Source organism: Dipteris shenzhenensis, chromosome 12 (genome assembly GCF_047967505.1).
Source record: "Dipteris shenzhenensis isolate YYH24624 ecotype China chromosome 12, Dip_SZ_1.0, whole genome shotgun sequence".
Classification (NCBI taxonomy): Eukaryota; Viridiplantae; Streptophyta; class Polypodiopsida; order Gleicheniales; family Dipteridaceae; genus Dipteris; species Dipteris shenzhenensis.
Window position 1 is genome coordinate 11256233 of NC_141607.1, and position 15963 is coordinate 11272195.

General features: G+C 45.5%; 1 protein-coding gene across 1 annotated transcript in view; it reads left to right on the forward strand.

Moving 5' to 3' along the window:
* Positions 1-723: 723 nt before the first annotated feature.
* EMB1187 (Protein kinase superfamily protein) overlaps positions 724-15963 on the forward strand; it is a 39184-nt gene continuing 23944 nt past the window's right edge. Inside the window, exons 1-4 of the mRNA XM_087382614.1 lie at positions 724-1009; positions 1203-1294; positions 15290-15396; positions 15844-15949. Coding sequence (XP_087238740.1) covers positions 876-1009; positions 1203-1294; positions 15290-15396; positions 15844-15949 — 439 coding nt within the window. The 5' untranslated portion in view covers positions 724-875. The remainder of the gene's footprint in view (positions 1010-1202; positions 1295-15289; positions 15397-15843; positions 15950-15963) is intronic.

The following is a 15963-nucleotide window of genomic DNA, read 5'->3' on the forward strand; positions in this document are numbered from 1 at the left end:
TTTCTTTATCTTTTACCTTTCTTGTTAACATAAATTTTGAAAGTTTTTGACTCCCAAAAAAAAAAAAAGGATGCTTGAGTATGCCCCCGCACTCAAATTAGGTAACATAATCAATTCGTTGAATGAATAGAGGTTAGGATTTCCTTTTTGAAGTTTATCTGTATGCATTGAGTTTGTAGTTTTCTCTCCTCCTCCCCGCACTCAAATTATGTAGCTATACGCATTTACGTAGGGAAAGGGAGTTGGGACGCCTTTCCCCCTCGCGAGCCATTTTACGAGGGGGAAAGGTGGACCTCCCCCCTTTCACGGCCGTCAAAGGCATGGTGAGCTTGTCATTCTGCAAATCCGGGTAGTGATTTCGGGCAGTTTGGAGATTCCCATTCCTCAAAATTTTTGATCCGACGGCTCAAATCATGTTACAAGCGACCCCAGCCTTTGATGGGTCGATGGAAGGGGGATCAAGCTAAGGGTGTTTACAAACTTGTCCACCATGGGTACCGCCCACGGATCACGGAGGCAAGATTGAGTGCCCACATCCAGCCCACAGCCAGGATGCATTCAATGCATAATGGGAGACTCTAGTTTGTAAACGCCCTAAGCTCACAATGCTGGGCCCCTCCCTGCATGGTCGTGGAGGAGGCCTTTCGAGGGGAAAGGACCCCTCTACGCGTTTCCTTGAAAGAGGACACCTGGAAGCTAAGTAATGTAATGTTTTCCCACAAGTCAAAACTCCTTCCACTGTAGAGTAGAGAGATGGCGATGGCGATGGCGATGGCGCTGGCTTCTTCTTCCTGTTGAGTGCACGCGTTTTCCACCTTTCTCCTCGCCATAGAAGCTCCCTCCCCATCGATCGCGTCGCCAGGACGCACCGGGAGATGGGTTTCAGCCCTAGAGCATCTCCTTGTTTGAGCCCTCGAGCTGTAATTCGCGCCCACGATGGCACCATCCCCAGCTGTGATTTGTTCATCGATCCCTCCTTGCCTCCGCCCGATTTGCATTCCCGAGTCAGGTATCACCAAATTTGTTGTTGTTTGTGTGCGAACTTTAGCGTGAGTTTCCACGGTTGAAATGGGAGTTGAAGTGGAGCTTAGACGCTTTGTCTGTCGCTTAGTTTGCGATACAGCCTTTCATGCAATGCTCCGCATTCACAATGCTTCGCGGAAATGATATATCTTTTAGTGGCAATTGTGGTTGCTTCACAGAGGTGTGTGCCGAGCGTTGATAACTGATTGGGCCGACGTAAAGGATGATCGACTATGTGTGAGTGCAGTGTCTGGCGGCATAACTAACCTTTGTAAGTCAATCGGTGTTCATTCTAAGAACTTCCTCATCTTTTGGGCTCACAAGGAGTGATTATGACCTAGCTTTAAGTGGGGAGAAATAAATCCCAGGGATGTTACACCTTTGGATGCTTTCGCCGATTTTGGAAGTCTTTCGCATTTTACTAGTGGTGACCGCAATTCGCGTAATGCACCTCTGACTCATGTCGGCTCATCGCTTTGGCGAAAGGCTTCCAGTACCATCCTGGTATGTGTCAGTTCGCAGTTGAGATTAACAGGACTCTAGACTACATTAGACTAAGAAGCGCAATCTATGGCTCTGTAACGATCAATATTACGTACTTAAACATGCAGTTGTGTCTGTGTAAGAGGGGCAGCAGGCATGAATAAGCTAGCTATGGTAGAAGACATGCGGTGTGTCCAAGCCCTCACTGCTACGCCTCACAATCTCAGGGAAGCACAATTGACAGACGACAGGCATGAGAGCTAAGACTTTCTCTCACAAACCTGCCCATAGAGAAATGGCCGTGGGCCTATAGATGCCTGTGACACTGCCCACCCGTTTTCCTCAGAAAAAGGGGGGTAAAAATGAAAGAGTAAAAACGACTGGTTGATCTGGCTATAAGTGGCCAGGCTACAGCTGACGTGTAGGCTCCAGATAAATGCACCTCCCTCCTTGCCCCCCTTTTCCCAAAAAGGTCCAAATCCTGCCTATAAAGCCTGGTCATAGCCAGCCATAAAGCTGGCCACTTCACTGCCCATATGCCAGTTCCAAAACAGCCCTGTGAGGGCATCCATGTGACAGGTTCCAATTTTCCTCTGTGGATGTTCAAGATAAATCTTCAATTCTCTAAAGCTGTGGGGATCTCAACGACCGGTGAAGATCCCACCCACAGGTACTTATGGATTCTGCCTCCCAAATATGACAGTTTGATAAGGTCTTTTGTTGGAAATATTAAGGCAGTGGTGTTCACTGTTAGGTTCGTAATAAAATTAGATGGGTTCTCCCCTCTTGTTGGTTAGGGTCTTAGCCCGAATTAGGGTAGGGTTTTATACCCTTGTACTTACTACAATAAATTGGTGGCAGCTCCTCTCTTGCTCTTTTGCTGTCCTCACTTCCATTTTCTCACAAATTGGTATGAGAGCAGGCTGCCCCTTGCTCCCTCGCACCTCCCCATCACCTCCCCCACCCTGGGGAAGCACTTTTGTCGTGAAAAGCTTGACTTCTATCACGAGAAACCTTGCTGTCCAGCCTTGTTTCAGTCAGCCGTCACCTCCACAGGCCTGGGCACCACTTTGGGAGCACTCTTGGAGCTGCTGTAGTGCTTGACGACCCATTTTGGAGGGGCCTTCCTCAGATTTCGACCTGCTGCACCTGTTTTTGGGGTGGTTTCGACTGGTTTTCAAGCCCTCGTTGAGGTCAACATCTCCCGATGTCACATTGTAGAGAGAGAGGGCCTTGCTTGTGGGTATGCCCGCCCCATGAGAGGTTAGGCTAGGTTGAGTGATCTGGTGGGTCAGCCCACCTCTGCACATGGCAGTTGCCCATTTATAGGGCAGGGGTCGGCCCACAGACCAGCCGACTTGGAGGAGGGGTGGCTGCCTATATATAGCCCCCCCCCCTCACTTGTCAGAGCATCTCAGTGTGGAACAATTGTGCCTGTCTAAACAGCAGAGGTTTTCCCCACCGTATGAAGGTTTTGTTGTGAGATCCCTTGCATTTCTCTTGGTCTCTCTCTCTCTCTCTCTCTCTCTCTCTCTCTCTCTCTCTCTCTCCCCTTCTCAATCCAGTTCATGTGTGGTTTTCTCTCTCTCTCTCTCTCTCTCCATTTCTGTCAAGATCGGCTGCACTTCTCACATGGTATCAGAGCCATCATTGGCTTGAGACCTGAGGAGTGGAGGGATGAAACAATCAATACTAATCTCTGCCTTCTTTCCTTCGAATCACGGGCACAATCACAGGCGATGGCATCCAGATTATCCTCCCAGCCTATCTCATGGATTGCATGCACACAAGATACGTAATTCATTTTCTTCATGCCTATCCACAAGCCCACAAATCCCTAGATGGTTCCCTCCTGCCACATGTCATCATTTTAGACCTTTAGCTTGGTACACCATTTACCCCTCTCTTGGGGCACAATTAAAACATTTGCCCCTTGGCATTCTTACACATTTAGGTGCACCTAGGCCTGAGCACTCAGAACCACCTAGTCGATGCCAATACACCCTCACCTAGGACCTTGGCAGTTACTTCCCTTGACCATTTAATTTACGCACATGAAATATTACCGAAGTCGGTCCTCTAAGGGAAAATGCCCACCGATCTTTCCGAGGTCATGCTATCTCGGCTAGAGCATAACATTCCTTCCCTCTTCAAGCATCAGCGTCCTCGATGATGAAATCTGGGAACACTCTCCGTAACTGGTATACGGATTCCCAGGTAGCTTCTGATAGAGGTAGACCATGCCATGCAACCAACACCGTGGGTATCTTCCGATTGCGCACTTGCATTGTTCCTCGGTCCAGGATTCCTGTTGGTTTGCGTCTTGCATTATCCTCTATCTTCTGAAACAAAACAACACCTTCGATTAGTGAGTCACCTGTATGCAAAAATTTCTTTAAACGAGAAACATGAAACACTGGGTGCACCTTACAACCCTGTGGCAATTCTAATTTATAGGCTACCTTGCCTATTCTTTTTAGAATTAACCATGGCCCACAATATCGAGGTGATAACTTAGCACACTCTCCTGCAGTCAAAGACTTAGAGTGCGAAGGAACTCTGAGAAAAACTTTTTCTCCTTCCTTAAATTCTCTAGCGGGTCGATTTTCATCCGCATACGCCTTGGCTCTATCCATAGCTTGGCAGATGTTAGCTCTCGCAAGTGCTAGCACCTCCCGCATCTGAACCACAAAGTTCGCGGCACTAGGCACTTTCTGAGGTATTCCAACTATAGTTGGATTCGCTGGCCTATAACCATAGTTCAGCTCAAATGGACTGAACCCTGTAGAGGAATGTTTTCTATCATTGTAGGCAAACTCTAACAATGGCAACCACTTGTCCCATGTATGTTGCCTCAATGACACATGCTCTAAGCATATCCTCTAAAATTTGGTTGATTCTTTCCGTGTGACCATCCGTTTCTGGATGATCCCCACTACTCATTCCCAACTCAGTCCTTAGTGTCTCAAATACCGCAGTCCAAAAATGACCGGTAAATTTGACATCTCTGTCTGACACTATGGAATTGGGTAATCCATGCAGACGAAATATATGTCTAATAAACAAATCCGCTATTTGCGGGGCACTAACAGATTCTCTAGTTGGAATGAAGTGAGCCATCTTGGTAAGACGATCAACCATCACAAGGATAGAATCATACCCACCTTGTGTCGTAGGCAGTCCTACAATAAAGTCCATGGAAATGCTCTCCCACTTAGTGGTATCTCCAAGGGCTGTAAAAGTCCGGGTGGCTTCACCCGCTCTGCCTTACTTACCTGACACGAAAAACAACGCGTCACATATTCATGAATATGCTTTTTCATCTTTGGCCAAAATAAGTCTCGCTTCACGAGATCATATGTCTTCTTGACTCCTGGATGTCCCGCACATGGGATATCATGGCATTGTCGAATGACTCTCTGCCTGAGATCATTCTGATTAGGTACTACTACCTTGCCATTTCTTTTCAGCATACCATCCCTTATGGCATATCTTGCATAAGTTTAGCCTTTTCTGGATGCCAGGTCATCCTTTTTCCCGGGTTTTAACATATGAGCCTTAGGCTATAGGCTCTGGACGAACTTGTCCATCTTTTGAGTTTCTCTAATCTCGGCCATTAGAGCACTCTCTAACACCGTGAAACTCATGTTATGCATAATGCGTGACAATGCATCAGCAACTTTATTATCCTTTCCTCTTCGGTACCGAATTGTCAAGTTAAACTCCTGTATGAGTTTTGCCCACCTAGCTTGGCGGCCTCTAAAGTCAGGTTGTTCACAAAAATGTTTCAGAGTATCATGATTAACATCCACATAAAACTCTGATCCATACAAATAATGTCTCCATGTTTTCAAAGCATGGACAACAGCATACAACTCTAATTCATGAGTTGGCCAATTTCGTTGAGAGGGAGAAAGCTTCTTGCTTTCAAAGGCTACTGGCCTTCCCTCTTGGAGGAGAACTGCTCCAACCGCAATGCCACTTGCATCGGTTTCAAGGAACAACGGTTTCTGGGGATCAACTATTTTTAACACCGGTCCTGATACCACAGCTTGTTTTATGGTGTTAAAACTTTCCTGCCCTGTTGATTCTGTCCCGACTCCCCATATAAAAGGTACTTTATCTGAGGTCAGATCAGTCAATGGCGATACTATTTCGGAATATCCTTTGATATGCCTTCGATAAAATTGGACAAATCCCAAGAATGATCGCAATGCGGTCAAACTTTGAGGGATTGGCCAAGTCAGTATTGCAGCCACTTTCTTTGGATCCATTTCTATCCCCTCAGGAGTAATTATGAATCCTAAATATTCAAGTCTTACCATACATAGTATAGTTTTCTTTTTATTTACATAAAGACTGGCTTTCCTCAAAGTACTGAACACTATTCTTAAGTGTTCGTGATGCTCAATAATACTTTTACTGAATACCAGAATATCGTCAATAAAATGTACTACAAACTTTCCGATATACGGACGTAGTAAATCATTCATAAGCATGACGAATGTAGCTGGAGCATTGGTAAGTCCAAAGGGCATTACCAAAAACTCATAATGTCCAAACTTGCTTCTAAAAGCGGTTTTATGCACATCCTCGGCTCTAATACGGATCTGATTGTAGCCACAGTCAAGATCTATCTTATTGAAAATTACGGCTCCATGTAATGCATCTAGCAAATCATTGATCCGAGCCATCCACCTGTGCTTAGTAGTGATATTATTCAATGCTCTGTAATCTATACAGAGGCGAAAAGTATCATCTTTCTTCTTCTTTAATATCACTGGCGAAGCAAAAGGTGAGAAACTTGGTTGAATCTGCCCCAACTTGAGGTATTCTTCCAATTGTCTCGTACCTCCGCTTCTTCGGTAAAACTTAATCTATAGGGAGGTCTATTTACAGGTTTTGCCCCCGGGATAAGCTCAATTTTATGCTGAATATTCCGCTCTGGAGGTAACCCATAAGGTAACTCATCCCTAAAACAATCAGAGAACTTCTCCGATATCTCTTTAGCCAACTCGGCCATTTCCCCATCTTGGGTAGCCTCAGTGCTAGCCAATGCATCATCAATTGACTCTACCGATGCTATACACAGACATAGAAACTCTTTCGGAGTCTTCCGAATTTCCATGGCTGAAATCAATGGTCCTCGAGGTAAATCCTTTTCACCTCGCAAAACATATTCTACCCCGTTCATCTTGAACTGGTAAATATGCTTTTTCCAATCAATGGCTGGATTTTTCTAAAAATGCCAAGCCATTTCATTTTAATCAACTTGGGCTCATCGAAAATCGTATACCCCGTTGCTGCGGGCTTTGAAAGGATGTTATCGGGTGCACCGCTTACTAACTTAGTAACAGACACACTTAACAACATAGGTACTAACCTCTGAGAAGGTCCTGCCAATTGCATCTGCATATGTTTCGCATTGGGACTCTCCTGTATTTCTGCGTCGCATTCAGATAGTCGCATTCAGATATTATCATATTGGCCGTGCGACGGTCTTTGTTTAGTGGACAATCTTTCCACTGATGTTGCTGAAGGCAGCTGAAGCACAATCCTTCTTTTCTAGCTTTTTCTTTTTGCTCAGGGGTCAACGAGGACTTTGACCAAGCCCGGGCTGCCATTGGAGTTACTTTTCTTTTCACCCCAACGGTGGTACTTGTCTTTGCTTGTCCCTCAACGGGCTTCACCTGCTTGGTTTGGCCACTTGGCTGCGAGATACTTGCCTTTGAAGTCCATTTCCTCTGAAATCCTCCTTTTCTCGGGTACTCACACTGAGTCCCTGCCTGCACAAACCCACTAGGTCTGCCTCTGGCATCCTCATAGTTCAGGGCTACTGCAATAGATTCATCTAATGTAGTCACATATTTAGCCTGAACTTCCATTTTAATCCTGTCGTTCAGTTCATAGATATAGTCTTTCAACTGAACCGACATAGGGAGAGGGTCTGTTATTTTCATAACACATTCCCTGAACTTGTCAGTGTACTCTGCCACCGATAAATTCCTTTGGCGAAGGCTTCTGTAGGCATCCCAAGCTCGGGACTCTTCGTCAGGTGGAAGAAAGTGTTTCTTAAATTCAGCCTTAAACCCTTCCCAGGTGGTAGGGGCAACCTGATCTTTTTGTTGTTTTATCCACCACCTATCTGCTGCCTCGATAAACAGGTGAGTGGTCTTGCGGATTTTCTTTAGGTCAGATCTGATTTCACAAATGGCGAAGGCTTCTTCCCACTTGTGTAACCAAACCTCGATCACATCAGAACTGCGCTCGGTCATCTGACGAGCGTACTTTTTCGGTCTATAATTGGCAATATTAGGTACCTTGACCTTCGCACGTTCCGACGAGTGTACACTGGGCTCTGGCTCTACTGGAGCTTTGCCCTTTTCATTTCTAGATGGTCTAGCCGACAAGGCTTGCACCATCCCTCTAAGTTCATTTTGACCAGCGTTCACTTGAAGCTGCTGGTTCATGATCTGTTGTAAGGCATCTTCCAGCACAGAAATCCTACCCACCAGAGTAGGTGCTGTGTGGTGGGACACTTGTTGCGTAGATCGCGCTCTAGATTCACTAGGATTTACCCTGGAATCTTGTCCCTCTGCCTCCATTCTTTCAAAAGGGAAAATGGAATACCGAATGAAACAATCAATACTAATCTCTGCCTTCTTTCCTTCGAATCACGGGCACAATCACAGGCGAAGGCATCCAGATTATCCTCCGAGCGTATCTCATGGATTGCATGCACACAAGATACGTAATTCATTTTCTTCATGCCTATCCACAAGCCCACAAATCCCTAGATGGTTCCCTCCTGCCACATGTCATCATTTTAGACCTTTAGCTTGGTACACCATTTACTCCTCTCTTGGGGCACAATTAAAACATTTGCCCCTTGGCATTCATTTAGATGCACCTAGGCCTGAGCACTCAGAACCACCTAGTCGATGCCAATACACCCTCACCTAGGACCTTGGCAGTTACTTCCCTTGACCATTTAATTTACGCACATGAAATATTACCGAAGTCGGTCCTCTAAGGGAAAATGCCCACCGATCTTTCCGAGGTCATGCTTTCTCGGCTAGAGCATAACAAGGGAGTGTTGAGCCAAGCAAACTAAGCGGAGGTTTAGGGCTGCTGTTCGGAGGTGTTCGTGAGGAGGAGTGTGCAGAGGCGTGGACCTAACGGGTGCCATCGAAGGCATGGATTCTTTTAAGGATGTTTTCAGATTTGAAAGGAGTAGTTCTTGAGGGTCGAGACGGCGAAGGTGTGAAGGCTCCAAGCCTCTTCATCATCTTCTGGAGCCCTCTCCTCTCCTTTCTTCCGTCACTCCCCTTCTCTACCTTCTTTCCCATCCAGTTCAATTTCCTCTTCACTCCAACATGTCTACCCTAGCTGAGATGGCGAAGGAGGCCTTGTCCCAGCTCTGGGACCATGTCAATTCGAGGGTAAGGTCGTTCATATTTCTCAACTATACTCCTTAGGTGGTTAATCACATGAAGCAACATATGACGTTGGCCAAAAGTATTGGTAGCATTTGGCGTCCTTGTACAATCGAACCTCTCCCATGAAGAGGGTCTCTTTGGAAGTCCAGATGAGACTGTTGGATCCCAAGAAGCCTTCATTGATGTGGGAGCATAGCTTGTTGGGAGCACATCAACAAGCTACAAGAACTTTAGCAAGAGATTCTCTAGACGGGGAAGCAGATATCATCCGATGACATGGCCCTAACATTGCTATCGCAACTATCGTCTAAGTACACTGCATTCTATTCGTCCTTGATTACGAGTGGACGGATGAATACGTTGACCAGGGAGGAATTGGTCCCGATGGTGCGCGACCAGGAGGAGAGATTTGTAGATCGTACTTATGACAGTCAGCCTGAGGCTTTGACAGCTAAGGAGTTGACAACTGAAATGGAAAGCACTCAAGGCCTCACGTACATGGAACCGTTGTGGCCTGTAAGGTCATTATTGGTTGCAATGTCCTCAGAGGAATAGTGAGTAGGAGGATGGTTTTGTGGCCATCACGTCAACTATTCCAGCCTTCTATTAGCACGTGACAAGATGCGTTGCCAGCAGGCTTCTAGTCCAGATGGAGGATCACTTGCTTGTTTGTGGCAGCACCTACCAAATAGGTGCAGTGGCAAAGGAGTCTTTGATCGAGGCAGGCTTCCAAGCAGGACCTTGAGCCACGAGGAGTTCCCATTGACTCTGGTGGTAGTATGTTACCAGTGTGCATTTTGTTTGGACGTCATGACCTAGCAGATCGAGAGGGGGTTTCCTTGTGTTTTGATGCATCTATTGCCTGTTGATGAGTTGCTGGAGATCTGCATCTGTCAGATGATTGCTAGTGTGGCATTGTAGATTGATCCTTTGTGAGCTGTTGTATGCCCATCGTTTATGGAGCACCCAGGTTCATCGATCTAGGGGCAATGCACTAGTTTGGACTTGAGAGGGGGCTTTAGAGGGGCTTGTATAGCTCTGAGATACAGGTGCCCATGTAGGGAAGCAGAGCTTGCACCGATGGCAGTATGAATTGGATTGTTGTACCAGTTGGCTTATTGTACCAGTTGGATCAGTTGCATTAGTGTACCAAGAACTGGACCAGAGGAATATGCCTAGCACCTGTGGCCTAGGAGCAACAGTACTAGGTTTCTAGTGATCGTGTTAGACGGTTCGTGCCAAGAGGGGGCTTCTTTGACAGCACCTGAGGCGGTCTTCAGTGATGAAGCATCACACGACGTATTCCTCCAGTTGTTTCAGCGGCACACCTGGCTCCTTGGAAATCATGGTCCATCCAAGAGCTGAGAGGGTGTGTTGGAGGTCAACATCTTCTGATGTCACATTGTAGAGAGAGAGGGCATTGCTTGTGGGTGTGCTGCCCATGAGAGTTTAGGTTATATTGAGTGAGGGCCTTTGTTGTGGGTGTGTCCGCCCCTTGTGAGGATAGGGCAGATGTGCCCATTGTGGAGGCCCCACCTGGGGGTTCTTCTGGGCCCATTGGTTGCCACATGTAAGACGCTGTTGTGGCGCATCTTGTTGAGAAGTGATGGGGAGCTGCAGACCCGCCCTTATGAGGCCTTCATAGGCTGAGGTGGGCTGGTTGGCCACCTGGCCCTAGTGTTTGACCTATAGGCAGGGGGGTTCAGCTTTCCCTATGTGGCTACGTGGCAGTCTTGTTGAGAGTTGTGGTGCCATGAGCACCTAGATTAAAGGCTAAGGTATGGTATAGGAAAGAATTAAAGTAACCACCCTAGGATGTGGACTACATGATGTGGAGATGTGGATTGAGGATATCCCCACAAGAAGAGATGTGGACTAGAGGATCCCACAGATGTTGACTATTCAAAGGGCACTCTCTATAAGAGGCCTATCATGTATTGTTGAAAAAAAGAAGAAATGCACATTCACTCAAGATTTTGTTTATGAGTCCAAGCTAATCTATCTTGGAACCTAATTGACTTGAGCTACATGTCATGAGCACTCTCTTCATCATGTTTCCACATATGTTCCATCCACCTTAGAGCACTTCATAGATCCTGAGGCACGCATGTTTTCTTATGGTATCAGAGCTTAGGTCTAGCCTCCTAGATGCATTGTAGGCATGCCTTAGGAAGGTCATGTTTTCTCCTAGGTTAGTTTTAGTTTTAGAGCGAGAGTTTTTTCTTGAGTGTTCTTTGTGAGAGAAATTTCCATCCATAGGTTTCCGCTCATTTCAATTCTTCTTGTCAGAAATTCATGAGTGAGGTTCTTAGAGAGTCTTCATATTTTTCTTTAGAGTTCCTTCTTCATTCTTATGTGAGGTCTCTTCGAAAGATTTTCATAAGGTTCTTTCTGAAAGAGAGTGAGAGTTTTTGTTCTTTGAGGAAAATCAATCTCTATTTGTGTGTGAGAGAGAGATATTTGTATCTATACTCGCTGAGAAAGTCTATCTATCATACTGAGAGACAAGACTCACATCTATGACAAGGTCGGCAGAATATGGTTTACTCCAGTATGAGCAAGATGAGGATATGGGTAGTTATAATTAGCCTGAACAGCAGTTCGCCTCCTCTATATAAGCCATGAGCACAATAGAATCGTCGAACAGCCCAACCTGCGGCTTTCCAAAACGACTCCATATCTGACTGAAGCTCTTAGCTTCTCCAACTCACATGTACCAAAACCAGGCCACGACACTTCAACCAACATCTCCTATAACCCAGTCCCCCAGCAAACGGTAGTGCATATTGCAGAAGCCGACGTTCTAAAAATTTATTAGCTGCAGCTCCTTCTTTGATGGTGAGAGACTCCATCAAGAACAATCTCTACAACAACCCTTGGAAGCGTGACAGAGATAGTCTCCGAAGCGGCTGCACAGAGTGACACTCCTCAGACAACCAAAGATGCTTCTCCTTCCCTCCAGACAAAGGGAAAGACTACCTTCATGATCTGAATCAAGCATCGCTCTTTGTACAACTGTACCGAAATCCAAGTCTCAGCCGACGGTCTTCTCTAGCCTCCATCTCCAACGACGAGCTCACGATCAGCCTCTTCAAACGCCTTCTTAGTGCTCAAATGACTTCAACACAGCTCTTAGATGCAGCAGCGCTCCTCCACGTGACAGCCTACCAGTGAGCCCACACGCCTCTCCAACAGTCTATCGACGAACTTCGACCCTGCTTTGCACATCTTCAATGCCATCCACTCCAACGAGGAGCTCTCCTGCAAAGAGACTCTCCAATAGCGACGACTGTATGCCCACCACAGTAGCTCCAAACGCCGAATTCTCAGACAATAGCTCCTTCATCAACGGCAGCATCGATAAGCAATCCTCCCTGCAGAGCAGCTCCAACACTGTCCACGAGCTTCTACGATTGCCAACAACCAAGCTTCTTTAACAACGCACCCAACTCCTACGCTCTAGCCAACTACAGATCTAGCACGTCCTAGCTCAAATGACGATCTCAGTCATCGACCAGCTCATAAACGTTGCCCCGAGCTCCCTGCTGCAAACTTCATTTTTTGTAAGGCTTCCTTGGAAAAGCCACGTGGCAAATAGGACCCGTAGTTCAGTTTAGTTAACTCCAGGTTTGGTTTAGTGGTCTTTGGTTGGCAGAGCGTCACATGGCAGATAAAACCTAACTCTAGTAAGGTTAAACATAGCCATGGTTAGGTTATGGGTTTAGTTAAATGTGCCACCTAAGCACACAGCTTCTTACTAAGCACAGTGTGTCTGCAGCATATGAACAGCCTCTGCCACATCATCAAAGGCCCTCTTCTTCACATAAACTTCGACAAGGCGTAACTTGCAATCCAAGAGGAATTTGCACATGCTCCAAAAAGAAAAAGTGATCGTCTTTTTGAGCTCTACACGCCTATCAAGTCAAATTCATTGTTAGCAATTAGACACTGCCATTGAAGCAAAACAAAGCTCATGGTAAGACCTTTGCAACAAATGGAAAAGCGACACATGAATGCAAAAAGCATGCCAAAAGCACAAGTGCATGAGATGACCATAGCACAGAACAAGGCATCCACACATAAAGCATCAAGGTACATGGAAGAACAAAGCATCATGCATCAAGCGACGTCAAGCAAAGAAGACAACGACATCGACAACATGCATTGAGAAGCAACATCCTTTCCACCTTCAGCCCAAATGTTTTGTAAATCAAGCCTGACCACCTGAGAGTAGCTATGAAAGCACCCAGGGGAGGTATTGACATGTAAAAACCACACTTGACCACCTTAAGTAGCAATGCATGTACTAAGGGGAGGTGATGGATTTGTAACTCACATCTGACCACCTTGCAGTAGCCAAAGGATCATGGCACCAAGGGGAGGTGTTGAGAGTTGTGGTGCCATGAGCACATAGATTAAAGGCTAAGGTATGGTATAGGAAAGAATTAAAGTAACCACCCTAGGATGTGGACTACATGATGTGGAGATGTGGATTGAGGATATCCCCACAAGGAGAGATGTGGACCAGAGGATCCCATAGATGTTGACTATTCAAAGGGCACTCTCTATAAGAGGCCTATCATGTATTGTTGAAAAAAAGAAGAAATGCACATTCACTCAAGATTTTGTTTATGAGTCCAAGCTAATCTATCTTGGAACCTAATTGACTTGAGCTACATGTCATGAGCACTCTCTTCATCATGTTTCCACATAGGTTCCATCCACCTTAGAGCGCTTCATAGATCCTGAGGCACACATGTTTTCTCAAGTCTTGTAGAGGGCTGGAGGGGGTCGGCCTTCTTGAGCGGTCTAGTTGGGCAGAGGAGCAGGGGTTCAGCCCCCATAGGCTGCATAGCAGCCCCTTTATAGGGCTGCAGGCTGAGGTTGCCTAGTTGGCCTGGCAGGGTGGGCAGCCCCTATTTGTGGTAGGGGGGGTCGGCCCTAGGAGCTGGTTTAGCATTGAACTTGTAGACACCTTCCCTTTTGTAATCAATGCGCTTGTGGCTTTGGACCGGATGATGTACCTGCTTGAGTACTCTCTCCTTTCTAGTGGTGGTCTGGAATGGCATAGTTCCGATTCTCTTAATAGCACAGCTCCCTTTGGTGATGTTGGATCTGGAACCCACTCCGGCAATGGTCTAGAACCACTCTCGGATCTTTGACATCTGATTGGATGCATCATTTTTTGAAATAGGGGGAGTTACCAGCTTTGGAATTTGTTGATGAATCATTGAGGTTTTGTTGCCCTATTGAGGTAAAATAGTGTCGATCAAATACAACATTGGCAGCTTGCATTGTGTTTGAATGAGGCAAGGCTTTCCAACTTGGGGATAGGCTCACACATTAATTTGGGGCTTTTCAAATGTAAGCTCATGTCGCATAAGTTCATGTGGATAGTAAGGGTGATGTGAAGCCTTAGATGGCCAATTGTAGGACTAGTCAAGCAAGCAAGTAAAATGGAGAACTTTCTTGGATTTTGATTTGATTTGACTAGTGCACGTATTTGATTCTTTTCTCCTCCCCGGCTGGGGAAGCCTTCCTTTAGAGCACAAGTGACTACCACCTCACATCTTCCATACCCAATGGGGATGTAACACAAACCCTAGTGTAGGCATATTTGTGACTCTCAATATTAAGGACCTTAGGGCACCTTATTGTAAGGTAACTCAATTAAGGCTGACCCCTAGGTCTTGCCACTAAAACGAAATGGGGATGGGGGTGTCTTTTTTACTTCAGTGTTAATCTAAACTGGCCCCTCTAGGATTGTATGGATTTGATCAAGCTTAAGAGATGCTCATGATACATAGAGATAATTTGGCATTTGATATGTTTGGTGCTTCCAAGGTTTTGAAGTTTAAGGATAACTATGCTCACAATTGTGATCCTTTAGGCCACCTTGTCACAAGGGTTATGCACTTTTCATCCTGGTGGCCCGCCATCCACGATGTCCATTTGCCATATTTTATGTGCACAAGAGCTAATGTCTTTGATTTAGTGCAAGCATCATGTGAAAGAAATAAAGCCTTGAACCATCTCTTTTTAAAGAAAAATAAATTTTCTTGAAGTTTCTTTAATAGGTGATTCTTGGCTCAAATTTGGCAGTGTGGAGTAAAGGGCTTGCCATGAAGATATCTTTGCAGTCTGTGAAGTCTCTGAATGCTGTAGGAAAACTGAAGCTCTGTTGTATTGGAAAAATTGAGGTTTTCCTTGTAGCTGTCTTATCCTTTGCTAAACTCATGCCATGGAAAAAAGGGAGCCAATGGAAGTGAGGGTTGTATTTAGAGTGTGTTAAGAGGGTTCTTGTATTGCTAATTAGTAGTAGTCTGTGATATTTATATTGGCAGTGCTTAAAGTGTCATTTAAAGATGATGGAAATGAGTTCGACTCAGTAACAGTTCGAGTTTTTGGCCCCAACACTGATGCTGTGATTGATAGAAAGCGGGAGTTTCAGGTTTGTCTCAACTCAAATGTTATCTGGCATAATTGTATGCCTGATATGACATGAGGGTGTGTGTCTTTGTGTCCTCACACTCATATGTTGTACCTGTAAAATGTTCATCATACTTGCATTGCCCTTTAATATGGAGCTCTAGCAACACTTTCTGGATACTGTGAGAGGAAATCAGTATTTATTTCTGTGGACTTCGCAGTATTTCTTTTGAGATTAAACTAGAGTCATGGACATATTCTGAAAGGTTCAAATTCAGACACTCAATGTTACATTAACTTATTAGTTTTTGTTCTTATCAAACTATGTTCTGTTCCTATTTTTTACCAGAGGCCAGTGTTTTCCTAATGGTGCCATGCCTTCTTGATACTCGCATTTATTTGTGAAGATGGTGCCTGTTCTTTTTGCAATCATTTGTGTATTTGGGAACAACTTACATCAACTGTGTAGGCTGTATCGTTTCTATCTGGTGCAGGATTTGGAGCAAAATTGCTGGGAGTCTTCCCAAATGGCATGGTCCAATCATTCATCGATGCTCGAACTTTAATCCCAAGCGGTATCTTCTCAAAG